General features: G+C 43.3%; 3 protein-coding genes across 4 annotated transcripts; 1 reads left to right on the top strand and 2 right to left on the bottom strand.

Annotated features, from left to right (window-relative positions):
- Positions 1 to 237: 237 nt before the first annotated feature.
- Positions 238 to 8,314, bottom strand: LOC122769322 (TBC1 domain family member 10A-like). Its single transcript, XM_044025773.1, has 9 exons — positions 7,669 to 8,314; positions 5,754 to 5,853; positions 4,738 to 4,845; positions 4,392 to 4,498; positions 4,184 to 4,298; positions 3,664 to 3,729; positions 3,115 to 3,304; positions 2,882 to 3,036; positions 238 to 2,246 (listed from the first exon to the last, which is right to left on the bottom strand). The coding sequence occupies exons 1-9, from the start codon at positions 7,848 to 7,850 to the stop codon at positions 1,743 to 1,745; spliced, it is 1,527 nt and encodes a 508-aa protein (XP_043881708.1). The 5' UTR covers positions 7,851 to 8,314; the 3' UTR covers positions 238 to 1,742.
- Positions 8,315 to 9,211: 897 nt separating this feature from the next.
- On the bottom strand, positions 9,212 to 14,201 carry sf3a1 (splicing factor 3a, subunit 1). Its single transcript, XM_044025770.1, has 16 exons — positions 14,134 to 14,201; positions 13,937 to 14,025; positions 13,339 to 13,448; positions 13,045 to 13,249; positions 12,705 to 12,950; positions 12,544 to 12,618; positions 12,312 to 12,462; positions 12,018 to 12,214; positions 11,815 to 11,932; positions 11,425 to 11,732; positions 11,033 to 11,281; positions 10,724 to 10,937; positions 10,354 to 10,508; positions 10,102 to 10,203; positions 9,945 to 10,016; positions 9,212 to 9,576 (listed from the first exon to the last, which is right to left on the bottom strand). Exons 2-16 carry the CDS (start codon positions 13,982 to 13,984, stop codon positions 9,475 to 9,477), a joined length of 2,352 nt encoding a protein of 783 aa, XP_043881705.1. The 5' UTR covers positions 13,985 to 14,025; positions 14,134 to 14,201; the 3' UTR covers positions 9,212 to 9,474.
- Positions 14,202 to 14,242: 41 nt separating this feature from the next.
- Positions 14,243 to 17,656, top strand: ccdc157 (coiled-coil domain containing 157). Of its 2 annotated transcripts, XM_044025771.1 has the most exons (10): positions 14,243 to 14,554; positions 14,768 to 14,918; positions 15,028 to 15,697; positions 15,776 to 15,853; positions 15,944 to 16,104; positions 16,187 to 16,363; positions 16,460 to 16,628; positions 16,739 to 16,878; positions 16,953 to 17,029; positions 17,152 to 17,656. In XM_044025771.1, the coding sequence occupies exons 1-10, from the start codon at positions 14,307 to 14,309 to the stop codon at positions 17,405 to 17,407; spliced, it is 2,127 nt and encodes a 708-aa protein (XP_043881706.1). In that variant the 5' UTR covers positions 14,243 to 14,306; the 3' UTR covers positions 17,408 to 17,656. The 2 variants fall into 2 exon arrangements, with proteins under 2 accessions (XP_043881706.1, XP_043881707.1); XM_044025772.1 differs by lacking the exon at positions 17,152 to 17,656 and having other exon boundaries at positions 16,950 to 17,003.
- The last annotated feature ends 65 nt before the right edge of the window (positions 17,657 to 17,721 follow it).

The following is a 17,721-nucleotide window of genomic DNA, read 5'->3' as shown; positions in this document are numbered from 1 at the left end:
TTATAATAATAATAAATGTAATATAGTAGTATACAATACTTATAATAATAATAAATGTAATATAGTAGTATACAATACCAATAATAATAAATGTAGTATAGTAGTATATTATAATAATAATAATAAATGTAGTATAGTAGTATATTGTAATAATAATAATAATAATATTAATAATGATAAATGTGAGCAACGTTACACGACTCAGTGAAGAGAATAAAAGCACCAGAAAGGCTGAAGTTTTCTTTGAACAAAATTTATTTTGTAAAAGTTAACTGTAGCAGTTTAGATATTGCAGACGGCCGTGTGGCTGTAAAACATGTTTGAACTCCATGTGGTGACTATTGAAAAAACCAGTCTGTGTGGAAAAGTATAAATGTACAAATATTCTCCCCCCGCAGGAAATCTAAAATATTCTGCGACTTCTGGAACTGTCCAATAAAAAGTTGGCATTATCACACATTTAAAACAGATTTCACTACAAAATCGTTACTTTACACAGAATTAGAAAAAGAACATCGGCTTAACATAAGGTGTGTAATACAAGCACCTATAATAAGAACATTGCATACAGGGTAAGTGTTTTTGTTTACATTTTAGCCCTTTTGTGACCGACCGATAAATACATGCATTTCAAAGCAGACCTTTTATTGTTAACGACACGCAAACACGTCCCAAACTTGTACTTGTGCTCGAGCAAAAACTCCCTTTTATTGTTTATCAACACAAAAGCAGACGTTCACGAAAAAGATTGTCCAAATTCTTGGGGGTTAGCATCATAGCAAGTGTGATTTTCTCACAATGTCCTAAAGAAATGCTACAGAGACCCTGACCATGCTCAAAACAGTCTTCGTTTACTTTGGAAATTCTAGCAAAATCTACATATATATATATATATTTATTAAAAAAAGAAAAGACCAAAATAATACACATTAAGCTCTGGTTGGCCCTTGTACAGAGGTCAAGTGGAAGAAAAGCACCATGACCTGTGACCTGTGTCATCACACGTGAAATACAAACACAGAGTTTGGCATCAGACGACAAATTTTTTTTATTTTTTTTTTTTTTTACAATACTAGCTTTTAACAAAGCAGAAATGTGTCATCCATGAGGAATGTGTTTTTCTCTCCGCTGCCCGACGAACATAAACTACTGCTGCTGTAAAGAGGCTGGACGAGGCTGGCACACCGACTATATAAGGTTTTAGCACGCGCGCAAAAACCTGCGAGCATTTGAGAGCAAGCAGGGGTATAAACGAAACAAACGTGATCTTTAAATAAATAGTCCTTGAAGGAGAGGATGTGTCAAAACGTCGTCGATCTGCGGTGATCAACGTAAAGAACATGAAACACAAGGTAAAAAAGAATATCTCCCAAACTGAGTGAAGTAAATAATGAGTTTAACTAACTGGATTCTTACTGAGGCCTGGACGAGGCTGCCCTCTAGTGCACGAAAGCACCAATGACACCTACGGCTGCAGAGTATTACAGTGAGCTCAGTCCCATTCAAAGCACACGTGTCTGCAAGAGGTGATTTTGCTCCCATTAACTCAGTAAACACGACGTTAAAATGTATGGTTTGAATAAAAACAAAAACGTTAAGCGGAGCTAACATCAGTGTCTTGTGTTGAGAAATGAGCGCGGATCAAACAATAATAACAACAACAACAACACAGACAAAACTGGAACAGGAGGATATTAGTGATTGTGATGCTGGACAGACTCTGGCTGGATGCTGCTGGTGAGCTACAGATATGTGTCCAGCTCTGTGCTGCTAAGGCTTTGTGTGGATTGCTGAAGAGCAGGTGATTCTTCGGCAGGGGGGCGGTCTGTGGGAGGAGCTTGCTGCGGCTGCTGAAGTGAGTCTGTATCAGCTTGTGGCGCAGTCTCGATTGTATGGTCCCTGACTGGAGGTGGAGCGGGTGGATCTGTTGGCGGGGGTGGAGGCGGAGGGTCAGTTGGAAGAGGGTACGGGTTGGGGATCTCCATAATGGTCTGGGGTTTCTTCATGCTCCTCTTTTTCTTGCTCTTTTTCTCCTCCTTGCCCTTCGGCGGAGGCACTTCCACGACAATGGTGGGGTTCTGCTGCAGGTCCTGGCGCCCGGGCGGCTCGGACATCATGACGTGCCGCGCGCCGTGCATCCTCGGCGCCGGCTTGGAGTTGAGCTCCCCGCGCGTCTTCCTCCAGCGCTTCAGCTGGGCGTGATGCTCTCGCTCCACGTCCCGCGCGGTCACCGGCACCTCCAGGATCTGCAGCGGGAAGAGACGCGTCACCGGGTCACCGCACGGACTCTCATCAATCATCGTCATTGAAATGTGAAGCAGCAAAAGCAGCGACTGCTGGAAAATATGTCTGGCTATTGAGCTAAAAATGTGAACTTTGTTAAGTTAATGCCAAAGGGGCCTCGGGGCTGCTGCGGATACTGAGCGGCGAGTAACGGCAGAGCGGACAAGAGGAGGTATTGTTAACAGGAAGAGACGCGCGCACACACACACACACACACACACACACAAACCAGACAGACGGACATTCTGCTCAGTTTGTGTCGACACCACTTTAATTCACTCGCAGTCTCTCTGCCGTTTCCTTGGCGACAGTTGTGAAGGCTTTTGTTCTCTTTTCATTTCATATCCACAACAAGTGACACGGCCCTCTACGACGACTGTGTTACAGTCTCGTCTCAACAGCACAATACAAGTGTTTGAGTTTGATTAGTCACAAGTAAAGACTATATATACACTGTACGATATTCACCAAACAAATCAAATCTGGCCACAACTGCTCTCAGCAGTGCATGATGTTGTAAATGTGCCAGAAAAGCGACATTTACACGAACCAAAAACATAAACTGTGTTCGTAGTAGGCAGGCGAGTCTGTCACTTACCTCTCGTACGAGGAAACCTTCCTGCATGTATCGAGGCTCGATGGCTCTGAGCAGCTCCATGGTCTCGTACTGGCCCTGGCAGGCCTTCAGCTTCTCCCGGGTCCCGAGCATGCACTTAAGCAGCACCAAACCCACGCGGAAGATGATTTTCACCCCTGAGAGAGGGAGAAGTGTCAGGGTGAAGAGGTTCTGACGCGACGTCTCGTCGACAGCGCTGCAAAGTCGCCGCTTACCGTCGCAGAGGAACATGTCCCAGACGCGAAGCACAGAGGCCCAAGGCAGCGTTCTGGAGAAGGCACACATAAACCACTCAGTCATGTAGAGGATCGGGTCAATCTTGTGTTTCTCCAGATGGCGGAAGGCTAGCGGGGAGACGCGTCGCAGCAGAGCGAACAGGATCTCTCCGTCCAACTGTATAGCTTCCTGAGAGAAGAATAAACACAAGCTATTACACTCGGGGATGAAACCTGATACAGATGCTCATACATCGTCATTTGTTTCCTCTGATTTCATAACCTCTATGTTAGGCTTCCACGAGGAATCAAATTCTTCCGTCAACTTAGAATTACATAATATGAGAACGATTATGCTGAACAGTAACCGCGTGCAACAATAATTACATACGGTGAGAAATGCGTTAACTCTTGTAGCTGCTGGGCAAATAACTAACCCGCTGTTAAATGTGGTCTGACGACGCCTAACTGGTTTCATCAGTAATTTATAACCACATCATTCCCGAGTCTGCAAATACAAAAGTCAACTCCAGTTTTACTCAGTCTTACCAAGCCAGGACTGTAGTAGCCGGGAAGATAGCGCTCACAGATTTGGACCAGGCCCCAGAAAGCTTCCTGTGGAAACAAACAGACATGTCACATAGATGTCACATTACACCAGACACTGTGACACGGATAATAAAGACCGAGCATTGACAGAGGAGGCTGATGATGCCAGATTGAAGATGATGCACTGTCACAAAATGAACGACTTTGTGGGATTGAGCCTGCTTCGCTTCTGCATGTTTTATTTGAATGTAGACATGAAGACATCTGCTTAAACACTTGTTACGCCCGTGTGGCTGCCTGAGCGAGTCTCAGTATTCTCAGGATTACATTATCTGAGACTAATACAAGGTGACAAATTAAAACCCAGCAGTACAAGATCATGAAAATGGCATTCTTAGCTTAAAGGGCAAAATATACCAGGTAACTGGTGCAGAGGTTTACACAGTATGGCAACAGCACACTTATAGCAATGGAAAATACTTTATTTGGTATTTGTGGTGGATGGAAAAGTATACAGCACCTCAGCAGGCATGTGCATGAGCAACACCGCAGCTATGGGAGCTTGGGCTTGGCAGTACCCCTCCTCTGGCCTGTAGACAGTGTAGGCCTTAAGAACACGGAACAGGTCCCGCTGCCTTTAAACCATCAACATACACAAGAGTTAAGACAAATTAGAGACAAATTCAAGGTCCGATGGTGATTCACTCACGACACGTCACACCGCTTACCCGTGTCCTCCCCGAGACACAAACATCTCATGGAAAGGAAACTGTCGATGGAGATCTTTCTCAATGACATCGATCCATTTGGGTTCCCCGGCCTGGTTATCCAGCTCCTGACAAAACACACCGCAGAGAGGGACCATGTTTTTCCATGCAGTATTATTATAATTATTATTTTAAAAGTACATACAGTAGTGTTATTTGCCATCAGATAACACTTCATGACAGTCTCAACAGATGTGATAACCCGGGTGCACAGTCACAGTTTCAGTGGAATTTCAAAGTAAAAATGAGCTCGAAAACAGAATAAAGACAGCATTAAAAGGGGAAGTGGAAGAAGAAGTGTCCTGACCTGAAACTTTCCTTGGTTCTGCTCTTTCTTCACCTTCCCCCCCGACAGGTAAAGCCATGCACGGCCTCGGAGGGCAGGAGGGATTCCTTTCTGGCAGCGCAGCCTCACCTAAGCCGCAGAGGAAGAAGAGGTCAACAAATGAAGCAAGACACAAAAGTATCGAGAATAACAAAGGCTCGTCAGGAGCCAAAAAAACAAATCATGCAAACTGGTATGCAAGTCAGTGGCCCACACACTTGGTGTTGGTTCCTCTTCTATTTACACAGAATCTTGCTATCTATCAAAAGCAGCTCACTGTGCACCATGGACTCATTTTCTGTATTTTATTCTAGTCTAATTTCACTACAATCTCTAAACTGAATAGAATAATTCAAACTAAAACAAACTGAAACTTAAAAATGTCAAACTTAGATGGACTAAAATGAAACCTGGTCACTTATGTTTGCTTTCTCTGATATGAAGCTGGCACACTTCCTCAAAGAGAGAACAATTTCTCCAGTAAAGCTCGAGTAAAACATAACAATGGATTAGAAACTACGACCGTCAGTGTGCGATGTGTTTAACAGGAACACGACGGCTACTTTTGGCTCACAGTCAAACTGCCCTTAAGTACAGCTATAACATACTACACTTGCAGAACCTTTATTACAGTCATCTCACAGGAAGTCAACGCAGCCCCTCCCTGAATATGAGACTATCAATCTGTCACATGGCGCATAGGGCGATAACGGGATGGGTCATGTCCTGCCCTGCTGCTGATTCATGGAAATGAGCAGCAGTTGCATCCCTGTGCTGAATAGCTGACAGCGTTTCGGCCCAGAACCAGCTCAACAAGTGAGGCTGCAAACAATGTGTCCACAAAGGTTCTTGTCCTTGTGCAATCAAATGCTTAAGCGTGGCCATGTACGTGCTGCCGAGTGCACGACAGCTGACTGCAGACCAAATACAATCGACTGTCAATCAAACCGAGCAGCCTCAAGTTATAAATGACATTACAGTTATCATTTGGTGCTGACCTTATCAAACCTCTTGATGATCCACTTGTCCCAATGGTTGAGCATGTCCAGCCACTTCACCTCCCTCTGCCTGAGCACAGCGGGGGGCACATCCTGAGCCCTGAAGACAAAAACCGAAAAATGGATTCATGTTGAGCCGCTTAAAAATAATACACCACCTTAACCGCCAGGTGAAAATGCTGTAATACCAAATTAGGTAAACAGGAGGCTGTTGTGCTTGTGCCACCAGATCAGTGTGTGTGTGTGTGTGGTACAGTGCGTCTTGTTTTGATTTGAGGAGACTATAAAAGACACTAACTCAGTTTATTGACAACGCCTGTTTAACCTCAAAGAGCTGCAGTAGGGACTTGTCTTTTAATGTCATTTAACTGTAAAACATTTACAGGCTAGAACAACTAAGAACTTCACAGCGTACTCCCCGCTGGAAAAAGAAAACATGGGCAAGTATAACGTATTATAACTGAGCTCCGATGCCTTAACAGGCTATGTAATTATCTCCACAAACACGTAATTGTAGGGTTGTCTTCAAAGAAAGTTTTAAACTTCAGACGGTCCTCTTTCATTTAAAAAAAGGGATAGATGTTGTGCATCAGTGCAACGATGTTATACTCCAGCATCAGCTTCCAAAGACCCTAAACAATTGGTTTTTAGTAACTTTCACTTCCAAGTATTGTAATTTAAACCCTGGGTTTGTGACTATGTATAAAGCTGGGAGCCAAAAAGAGGCCTAATAGTACAGTAATTCACAGAGACTTAATATGGAACCCACAAGCGGGCCATTGGAGATTTTTCTGTGTCACCACTTGCCAAATCTATTTTTCCAGCCTTTTACATATAAATATAATAATTAAACACCACATTCATGCATTTAAGTTGCGATTCAATCGTCAAACATATCTTCTACTGGAAATGTTATGTTTACCCTTTCAAAAATAATATCAGGAGTTAAAGACATTGGTGTAAAAATAGTCAAAACTTGCTCTTATCATGATTTATCCTGTGAATTGACTTGGAATAGATTGTCATCTTTAGATGTGTCCCCATTAGGGCTGGAAAATAACTAAACAATAATGTAAAGTACGTATCACAACAAAACTTCCACACAAATGAACACAGTTAATATGTACTTTTTACCTCTGACGTGATATGATGTTTTTCACTGAAGAGCAATTGTCAAGTACTAATTAGCTGACACGTGCTGTCATAATTACCCATGATTCATTTTTTTTAAATGATCACTGCCTTATTGTCCAACCCAAGATTTCATTGAAACATATGACACAACAGCTTTAGAACCAGGGCTGCGGCTCCAAGGCTGCCAAAACTCCAGAAAACAGGAAGCTCCCGGACAGACAGACAGACAGACAGGCAGACAGTGCCTGGCACAACTTGGTCTCACTCCTATCACTACTTTGGCACTGAAGTGCAGACTTCAGCGCCCCATTAAAGGGCTAGAAGAAAGAGGACTTCTTCAGGAAACACTGAAACTAGCCTCGAGGGATATGAATAAGTCTATTCAAATAAAAACTTTTTAGACTTCTCCTATGAAACAGTGTCAGATACAGTAAAAACAGTGTCGCAGGAGGAGGAGGAATAATGGTGCACTGTGTTGTTGCCTCCAGCTTTCATATTTGCCATGGGGACTGAGGCAAACAGTGGGTAAATACAGAAACACTGTGCCACGCAGCTGCAGGGGAGAGGCAGAAGCACCAAGACTAAACAAAAACACCAGTGGAGTTTATGATACTCTACGTCACTGCTACGACAAAAAACACCAGCAGAGTTTATGATACTCTACGTCACTGCTACGACAAAAAAACACCAGCAGAGTTTATGATACTCTACGTCACTCCACCACATTAAAGTTTGGTGCTAGTCGACAGAGATTAAGTCAATGGGTAATGATCCCACTTACGATGTCTCCGAGTACTGCTGTGCCCCGCCAATGAATCCATATTTATCCGTCTGTCTGTCGCTTGTGAAGCCGTTGATCTCAGAGTCGGATCCCAGCGAGCTTTCGTCGTCTATGTGGCTGCTGCTGATGGTGCGGATGCTCCGTGTGTCCACGGACTGACGGCCGTTCTCTATCTTGGCCATGGTGGCGAAAAGGCTAACTGGATAGCCACAACAGCTAACGCCAGCGAGCTTCTTGTTGACAGCCCAAGTCAAAAGCGTCCCTCTGCATTTGTTGTCGGGTCAAATGGCATCGACGTCATGTTCTCTCGACTTGCCTTTAACTTTTCAGCGTGTGTTTTTTCCTGTAGTTATAATCCACAGCTGTCGGGGCGCGGCGGTGAGGTTTTTACCTTAAGCTTTCACAGATTTACGGTTAGCTAGCCAGCGGCGGGTTGCTAACGTACTTAGCGTTTACTCCAAAAATGTTTCCGAAATGACTCCACGTTCAGCCAACTAGCGCTAAATTCTAAACGTGGTTTTCATGGCTAGTAGGTAACAGTGTTCACGGTGTTAGGTATTTAAAGGACTCGTTTTGAAGATCCGCAGGTAGTGGTGGTTTCGTAGTGCTGTCATCCCGAATGAGCCGAGCCGTTTCAGGGGAGGGGACTGTGGGCTTAGTGGGCGGGCCAGTGTTTCAGCCAGCGCCTTAATGTGGACGACCCCTAGTGGTTGCCGTGGGGAGTAACCTTTAGAATCTAAATGTTTTATTGCTCAAAGAATGACTTTTTACACTTTATCCCCATTGTATACACATGTAACTCCCGTTACACCTATGCAAACGGACTTACACTCCATGTTTCTTCTTTTTTAAAACATTTGTGGTGCATGGTATACATGTAGAACTGTAAATACAACAGACAAGTCAAATTAGGCTTAATTCCAATGTTTATTAATGGGTTATGAGTTTAACATCAGCGTTTATTAGAAGCTCCATAACACATTATCGTAAAATAGCTGTGCGAGTTATTTTGGTGGAAGGAATTACTTTTGATGCTGTGCAAAGGATTTGTGGAGTTTTGGTTAACTTGAGCAACACTTTCTGAAAACATTTAAGGACAACTATATCGTCAGGGGTGGAAAGTAGTGTAGTACTTTTACTCACATTACTGTAATTGCAATTTTTGTACACCCGTACTTTCTAAAATGTAATTTTACTGAAGTGCTTACATTCACGTTTCTGAGCTAAAAATAAAACATGAATAAATGTACACAGCATCCACAATTGATGCCACATTGGTTTATTTGACATTGGTTTATGGCATGATCTGCACCACAATGACACACTGAAACACAATGTCATGTGTACGTCCTGTTTTTTCACTTGAACTTGTAAAAGGTGATTAAACACGAGAGATTTTCCTAAATCTGATGAACTACAATGAATTTGCTTTGGTATTTTGGAGCGTTTCCAAGCTCAGTGACAAGAAACCACCAGTTAACCGTCTGATCTTTGTGGCCTGTGTTTCTCCATGACATCAATATTAAAACAACAAAAGCAGATCTATTGTTTTACATTCCTTTATTTGAATGGTAGAACATCATGGGTATTTGCAGTCACTAAATGTGTATTACCATGAACACAAGAAGAGTTGAACTTAACACATGAATCCAATCGGTCATAGACTTCTTTCATCGTCATGAACAACAGTTAAAATGCAAGGACAAGGTTTTCCTTACAAACCCTTGATGAAAAGTGGATTATATTGTGACACAATATGGATTTAACTAAAATGACATGACAGGAATTTCTTTATCGCTGCATGGTTCACTTCTTTCGTCCACCTCTCTCCTTCAGTGCCAAGTGGATGACTGAACCGTTGTTCATATTGTAATAAGCCAAAGAGTTGGAATCCTTGATAAAAATGCCCTAAAATGGAAGAAGAATCACATGTTTGACTTAGCAATGCGTAGAATTATTTCTCAGTCACTTTATTGGGACCCATCCAGAAAATACAGGAAATCATAAGTATTTAGTGTGACCTACCCTTACACTTGAACACTAACATGACCCTGGCTCTCTTAAAATTGGAGTTGAACCCTAATTACTGTTATTGGTAAAACCTGTGTTTGTCCTTCTATTTCATGTCGACAAATATCTGTTGTGAAAAAGCTCCATCACACCGGGTTTATTAAAGACATGCTCGAGAATTGCATTCACACGTTAAAGAGCTTTCAAGACTTTCAGTCACAAAAAAAAAATCACATTTCAAACAAGGTTAAAAAAAGAAAGTTTACCTCATATTGTAACTTCTGTTTTCCTGCTGGCATGCCTGTGGCTTCATGGATTTTGACTTTAATAACCGACACCTGTGGACACATTGTATTTGCATGTCAATAAGAAGGCATTATGTGCATTGACGTAAAAAAGAAAAACAATTCTGTATTTAGATACCTGGTCTGTGAGAGGGACAGTGAAATTTAGCACTTGGCCATTTAGCTTCCATTCCGTCTTGTCCTGCATGTTGGGAACCTGTACTTTAACTGCCACGGGGCCCTGAAAAGAAAAGAAAATGCCTTTTACAGCAAGTATATGGTAGACCAGGCCAGCAGCCAGTATATGGTACCAATACAGTTATATGTATGATGAAAGCTGTAGAACGCAGACAAACAAACACACACACACACACACACTGCTCTATCAAACCTTATTTCTGCGCAGGAACTCCTCCTCTGGAATGAGGTTGTCCTCTGTCTTCATTTTCTTACTGACCGGCTCGTCGTCGTGAGGCGGAGGTGGGTGAGAAGGCGGTGCAGGAGCAGAGCTTGGTGGTTGTGGCACTGGTGGAGCCGGAACAAATGCTGGAAGAGGTGAAGAGGTTGTTTAAATGTAAAATAATAAAAAAGGGATATTCCAAAGCATACTCCTGGGCCAACAGTAAAATCCAGATCATTACTCAGCACCATCTTTCCAATGTTTTTGAAATGTATTATTATGTAAAAAATAAATAAATAAATCACTGCATCCTGCTATTTTAAAAAAGTAGCAGAGGGCAGGGGATAATAAAGCATCTTACCAGTTGGAACAACCATGGGAGGTGGTCTTGGGGCCATGATGTGGGGTGCTGATGGTGGCATGGGAACCACATTGATACGGGGCGCAGGAATCATGGGAGCATGAGGGACTGAGCTTAGAACTTGTCCTGGTGCAAGGCGCACCACAGGGGACACAGGCGGCCTTGGAAGTACAGGTACAGCAGACAGAAGAGTGGTGCGCACTGGAGGTGCCATCTGTTTAACAAGCGCATACGATGACGGGTTAGGATTACATGTGTACAGAGAAAGTCAAATGAAACGATGAACTATTTTTAATTATATTAACTTACAGATAGGGGTGGACGGGGCAGAGAAGTCATGGGAGGACTCGGTTTCGGCATACTCGGTGCAGAGGAGGGCATGGGAGGCTGGTGATGAATTTCACTTGGTTTGCTTGGGCCAATTTTCTCCTTGGTATCGTCCTCTCCGACGAGCCCTTTGGCTTTGTGAATGGCTTCAATTTGCTCTTGCAGGGTAATGTTGGCCTGTGCTGCCTGCTGTGTACGAGCCATACTTCCAGAGTGGCCATCCCAAGTGACCTGTCAGGGCAAGAGAAACACAAATGTTGTGGACACCAAAACATTTGACAAAATTGTTGAGAACTGTCAATAGTGTTCCGTTTCAATGACATCTACGGGAATCTTTGGACCCAAAGATGTGTAATTAAAACAGCCATTCGCACCTTTTCCTCTGGCTTCTGGATTTCCTCTTCACCAATCTTCTTACCAATAGCAGTCTCTTCCACACCAAAGATATCAGTACGCCTCTCAGCCAGCTGTTTCAAGCTGCTCTCAATATCCAAACCAGGAGCATAGACTTCATCTTCAATCTGCCTCTCTTTGATAACACGATCTCTTTGCTCCAGCCAGCGTGGATCCAGCAGACCAATTCGCATGTGCTCTTGCATCTTACTGGCTGGGATCTTCTCGCCAGTAATGGGTGAGATGAGGTACTCATCCGGAGCCGCGATTGAAGGCTGAGGCTTGGAGGCTACAAGAAAAGACAGCGTTAGATAAGCACACGTTGTACATGTTTAACAGCACAGAGAAAGTGTTAAAGAAGCACAAGTTACCTTTGGGGTCATAGTCTTTGCGGATGATAACCTGGTCTGGAGTTGGAGGCAATGGAGGTGGCATTGGATTGTCTGGTGGCAGAGGAGCCTTCATGCCCATATCCTCGTCATCAGATCCCTGAGGTGGGCAATATTGACATGTTATTACCATTTTGTTTTGTTTCTTTGTAAGCAGGGGGGGAACATTCTTCACTGGTTCTTACCTCATCCATGTCCTGAACTTGTGTGTCTTGATCAGGCTGTGAGGGATGCCCACTGCCTCTGTCCTCTCTCACATCATCTTCATCTTCACTCTCAACCTCCATCTCCACCTCCTCACTCTCTCCATACTTCTCATAGCGCTCTTGGATGAGGATACGAGCACCAAGCTCCTCTGGTGTGGTTGGTGGAGGGAAGTGGCCTGGGGAAGATGGAGTGATAACCAAATTAGATCAGATATTCTGGTTACATGAAGGGACTTCCACATTTAATAATAATAGTCATCATGGTAATATTACCTTGTTCATTGGGCTGGAAATCCACCGTTTCGACCACTACAAAGTCATGCCAATCAATTTGGGCATATGCCACCCTTTCTTTCTCTCTTTCCTCCTCTTCCTTCCTTCTCTCACGCTCCTGGAACTTTGCCCACTCAACACGGTATCGTACCTGAGGGTGGAATAGTATGACAGGTGATTAACATGGGATTCAATTCTTTCTTTGCAAGATAGTCACAGTTTAAGGGATTACCTGGTCCATAACCTCTTTTGGATTCTCAGCCTCCTTCTTCAGCTTGGTTAACAGGCCTTTGGGAGGGATGAGTATCTAAAGGACGGCAGACGAGTTCAAGATACAGTTTAGTATCATGGCACAAACCAAGCAAGTGTCAGACTCATTATTTGGCAAGTCACCTTAGTGTACTGCTCAACCAGTTTGGTGAAATAATTAAAAAGGCTGTGCTGCGGCCGCAGAAAGTCAAACTGGTAGTTCCTCTGTTCTTTCTGCATGAGCTGAGTGAGGAACTGGCGGCCATTGCGAGCAACAAACTGGGCAGTGAGTTTGACAACATCCAGGTCAAATGCTGAGATTGACGGAGGGTCTGCAATGAACTCAAACTCAGGAGGAGGTTCTTTGGGAATCACTGCCTCCTGAATCACCTGTACGAATTTACAAGCACAAAATGTTAATAGTTAATACCAGTTATAACCTACGGAAACATGTTTTAGAGCAGATGAAAAAGCTGTGTCTTACTTTTTGAGGCAGCTGCTGGGATTGCAGCATGGCCTGCTGCATAACCTTGGGCACTGCTGCAGAGGGTTCTTGTGCTTTGCCCTCTTTAAATTCATTAACCTTGTGACGGTAGTAGGCATGGTATGGGTCGTTGAGGTTGAGGAAATTGAATTTTGGATTGTTGATCTCATTTTGACGAATTCTTGCTTCAAACTCGGGACCATTTCTATGAAATTACAAGAACGTTGCCATTTTATGTACATAAAAACAGTTTGAAATTGCAGTTATATAAAAGATTATTGTGCAGTAACCAACCTGGCAACAAAGCTGGCTGTCTTGTCAACTATGTTTCTGACCTCAGGAGGTGGATATATGATGCCAACAATTGGCTTAGTAGCTGGGGTTTCCTCTACTGGTGCATCAATCTGTTGAAAGAATGTACATTTATAGACTACAATGCCTTTAAAGAAAACATATATGTTCAACAACATATCAATGGATAACCATGTTATAAAAACCCATTTGGTCCTAATATTGAATATTGCATTTAAAATAGAATATTCCTGCAACTCCCGATTACAATATAAACATAAGTATAAATATAATATAAATATTTCCTGATTACTACAACAGAGAACTCAAGAGGTTCTAAACCTACAGTCTACTTTTAATAAAATGCCGGGTAACTGCTTACAGTGATTGCTATGGATTATCCTCAGTAAACGCAGCACCGACTCGCTGATAACAAATATTTACTTGATCCGTTATAGCCGAATGAGTTGTCACTTGGAGCTAGCAAAATAACAAGATAAACGCCAAAGGCTATCTGATATTAACAAGTGAATTTCGTCAGGAAAGCAGCTGGAAGTGCTGAGTATATTAGCCACAGTGCTAACATGAGCTAACTCGTTACCTTATTGTTGGGCTCCGGCTGAACTATCTGAACAGGCCCAGGCGGCATGGCGGCGTCTTTCTGTAACACCGCAAATTACCTGAAAACAGCTGGCGAAAGACAAACGTATATGTGTTTCAGATATACGTGGTTTAATAATATAACGTTAGAAGTGCAGTATATATTAGTTTGAGGCTAAACTTTGAACGAACACTTACCACGACACGCTATCGTTGCCCCCGATGGAGACGTATTACTTCCGGAAACACGCAGCAAAGCATCATGGGAGTGGTAGTACTTTTTGTCGAAGTTGCCAGGGAGATTTAAGGCAACAAGCTGCACCCACTCACACGCACTGCTGTGGCAGATAAATCAAGTCCGCTTGTTAGACATGAGTCAGTTCCTGGATCGGCGGGACTGTATCGAAAGTCTCCGGAAAGACCTGATTGATCTTCAAGGAGCCATCCTGGACGTGTTCTCTAGAACCGGACCGGTCCGCGTTCCCTCCTGGAAGTTCCCCGACAAACTGTCATGTAACCTGGACATGGTTGCTCTTCTAGAGCGGTGTGACTTTGTGGATGGAGAGGGTGAATTCAATCAGCACTCCCACACAGTCCTTCTGGAGCTCGTGATAGACAGGTAAACACTTCATAACCTAAAACCTAAAAGTAGTAACATTTATTTATTTCACACCCAATCAATACAATTTTATTCAGAAAACGCTGCTAAAAACAACACAGTTGGCCAATTCCTATTCATTTGTATATTTTAATATTTGTTAATTTATTCTCCGTTTTCTTTGCCTTATCTATAGCCTAAATGAAAATAAAACCCATGTGTTTGTTTGTTTAGACTTCTGCTCCTCCTTCAAAGCTTCAGTTCTTATGTTGAGCGTGTAAGGTGCAGCCAGCCAAGAGAACAGCCTCAACACAAAGGATGCTTGTCAGTCGGACTTGTGGTCAGAAACTACTGGAGTCATTTAGTTCATTTTGTCAACCTTATGGTGAGTAAATGTGTTATTATTATTGTTATTATTATTATTATGGTTCAACTCAAAACCTTTCCATACAACTGACATGTTGTTATGTTTCACGTCTTCCTCCGTCTGCCAGGTGACCTCAAACGACCTGAGTGAGAAACAGACAAGACCAAAGACGTCTGACTGCGATGAGACTGAGGCAGCGTCATTTGCGGATGACAGCTGCAGACAGTGTTTGTCTGCTTGGTCTTCAACAAGCTCCTTCAAGTTTTTGCCACACAACCACGTGTCCTCTGGTCCTTTCCACAATAATCAATGCTGCCCCAAGGCCGACAACCGCAACGTCAGCTGCCAGACCGTGGAATCGTCTCTCTGCCCCTGTGATGCCTGTTATCATGTGCAATCTATTTTAAAAAAGACAGGAAACGCTTTTGTTGAACTGTTGCAGAGTGAGGGTCTGCCCTCCTCTCTGCAGCCGCTCTTATCTGCTGTTGAGGACACATTGGAGCTGGGACATATGACAGCAGGGGACGTCACCCAGTGGGCCAACGAGCAGTCCAGGGACATGCGCCGACTGGAGAAACATCTGCAACATGTGCGTCGTACGGTCGACCCTCTCAAAGACAGACTGGCTGCAGCAGAGACAGAGCGGGAGAGACTCCACTCTCAGTTGGAAAAAGCACGGCAGCAGACACAGAAACACCAGGCAACCATCGTTCAGCTGGAGTTTTCACTTCAGAAAGCACAGCGAGCGATGAAAGCAACAGAGCAGAAACTACACAAGGAGCAGCAACTCAAGAGAGGTGCGGTAAACTCACACAAATGAATACAATGGGCAATCTTTTAGATCACATTAAATACTGTAATATTTCTTTTAACAGAATCTCTGTCCGTGGAGGAGAGTAACACTCGGCTAAAAGAAGAATTAGTAGTGCAGCAGGGTGCACTGCGGTCTCTTGGTAAGGACATACAAGTTTCAGGAGTTCCCTTCATTCATCAACGTTTATATCTTTCTGAATTTTTATTTTTAACTGTAATTTTTTTGGTAGAATGTGAAAACATTGCACTGCAGGAAAAAGTGAAGTCCAAAGAAGACGCTTGTTGTAAGCTTCAACAAACGATCCAGCAAATCGAGAGACGCGTCTCTGAAACCCACGTCCTTCTTGATAAAGAAAACGCCAAGTACCTCAGTGCCTGTCGACAACAAGAGGTAAGTTCTGGGGCAAACACTGCGCTATTATTTGAATGTACAGAGGCTACAGTGGTTATTGTTGTCGCTGTTTATCATCCAGTCAATGCAGACAAAGCAGAAATCATTGCTGGAGCGAGTGGATGCTCTCGATGAAGAGTGTGAGGAGCTGCAGAGGCAGTTGGGAGAGAGCGAGGAGAAACAAACTAACCTACAGAACCAGCTTCAGCAGATGTCCAAGGAGAAGGAACAATTGCAAGCTCAGCTCTCTCAACAGCAGGTTCACCAGACCTCTTACCCATAATAATACCTGTTATAAATCTAGTAGCTCATGCATTGACGTGGATGTGTTTTATCATGTTCTTTGGCAAAACAGAATTGTGGTGCAGAGCTTCAAAAAGAAAAGCAGATGCTGGAAACAAACATGGGTGAGCTTCAGAAGAGCGTGGCTGAGCTGAAGGAATATGTGCAAGCGATGAAGGAGAGGGAGAGGCTGCTGGTGGCTTTCCCTGAGCTCAGTCCTCTATCTCGGGCCCAACCACAGAGTAGGCAATCATTGAAACTTTGTCTTTAGTCTTTACATGCACTCACTGGATAAAGTTAAGCGTCAGTCTTGTGTCTGGTCATATTATTTGACAACTTTGTACTTAACAAGGTACCGGAAATGTGCTTTTGGATATGGAGAAACAAATGCAAGCAAATGGCATCCGCGTTAAAGTCCTGGAGAAGGAAAATGTTACTCTACGCAGCAGCCTCGACAAACTGAGGGAAAGAGAACGACATAATGCTACGATGGTAGGGCGATATGACGAGTGAATATACACAATACTAAACATGCAGTGTATTAAAACCATTATTGTTGTCAGTAGGAAGCTTCACCTCAGCAGACATGGAGCCACTCTCAGCTCCCCACACCTGCAGAAAAGCAAATGCACAACAGTCGCCCGTGAGTAATCCAAACTTTAGATTAGTTAACATGTTATTATTATTATTATTATTGTTATACAAATGATGCAAAAGCAACACTGACTCATCATGACACCATTGTGTCTCTTCTACATTCCACAGACACAGCAGCAGTGACACATGTCTTGAACGCAGTAAAAGAAAGACAGAACCTGGAGGAGGTGAACATGGTCTGGAGTCCGCTGGGTCAGAGGGTCGTGTGTCCAGCACTGCTGCTGCCTCCCCCTCATTCCTGCAAATTCACCTTCACACCATCCAACTCAACACTCCACACTCCACTGCTACTCAAAGCCACAAAAAAGGACACGGTGCATCCGTCGTCTCTCCCTGCAAAGGCTTGAATCAGAGGAGAAAATGAGATGTTGCTGACCTGGGTGGAAGCCACGTGAACTGCCTCACAAACGAACACTGAATGTGGTGACATGTGTGGCATTGCTGCTCGTCCTCCACTAGATAGTGCTGTTGTAACCAGAAGTGAGTGTTTTATTCAGGATGCCTCATGTCTCATTAAAAAGTTCAAACACATTTTTTTTTGTCTGATGATTCATCGAAGTGTCATTCATCATGTAACAACAAATACATAGAATTAAAATTATTTTTGCACACACCAATTAGTGATAGTGAATTTGTCCTCCTGCTTATTACTAACCAGTAATGAACTCACACGCAATG

The sequence above is a fragment of the Solea senegalensis genome, linkage group LG5 (genome assembly GCF_019176455.1).
Source record: "Solea senegalensis isolate Sse05_10M linkage group LG5, IFAPA_SoseM_1, whole genome shotgun sequence".
Taxonomy (NCBI): domain Eukaryota; kingdom Metazoa; phylum Chordata; class Actinopteri; order Pleuronectiformes; family Soleidae; genus Solea; species Solea senegalensis.
The sequence above is the reverse complement of the archived record's forward strand: the minus strand, read 5'-3'. Positions and strand labels throughout refer to the sequence as shown.

What these genes read in the sequence shown, in the direction of transcription:
- LOC122769322 (XM_044025773.1), bottom strand. Translation starts at nt 7,850, where the DNA reads ATGGCCAAGATAGAGAACGGCCGTCAGTCCGTGGACACACGGAGCATC. An exon ending in CAGCAGTACTCGGAGACATC is followed by an intron (nt 5,854 to 7,668) that starts GTAAGTGGGATC and finishes TTTTGTCTTCAG; the next exon opens with GGCTCAGGATGTGCCCCCCG. An exon ending in TCATCAAGAGGTTTGATAAG is followed by an intron (nt 4,846 to 5,753) that starts GTCAGCACCAAA and finishes TCTGCGGCTTAG; the next exon opens with GTGAGGCTGCGCTGCCAGAA.
- sf3a1 (XM_044025770.1), bottom strand. Translation starts at nt 13,984, where the DNA reads ATGCCGCCTGGGCCTGTTCAGATAGTTCAGCCGGAGCCCAACAATAAG. An exon ending in TTTCCAGCCCAATGAACAAG is followed by an intron (nt 12,215 to 12,311) that starts GTAATATTACCA and finishes CATCTTCCCCAG; the next exon opens with GCCACTTCCCTCCACCAACC. An exon ending in CTGTCCCTCTCACAGACCAG is followed by an intron (nt 10,017 to 10,101) that starts GTATCTAAATAC and finishes ATGTGTCCACAG; the next exon opens with GTGTCGGTTATTAAAGTCAA.
- ccdc157 (XM_044025771.1), top strand. Translation starts at nt 14,307, where the DNA reads ATGAGTCAGTTCCTGGATCGGCGGGACTGTATCGAAAGTCTCCGGAAA. An exon ending in GTGCCTGTCGACAACAAGAG is followed by an intron (nt 16,105 to 16,186) that starts GTAAGTTCTGGG and finishes TTTATCATCCAG; the next exon opens with TCAATGCAGACAAAGCAGAA. An exon ending in CAAATGCACAACAGTCGCCC is followed by an intron (nt 17,030 to 17,151) that starts GTGAGTAATCCA and finishes TACATTCCACAG; the next exon opens with ACACAGCAGCAGTGACACAT.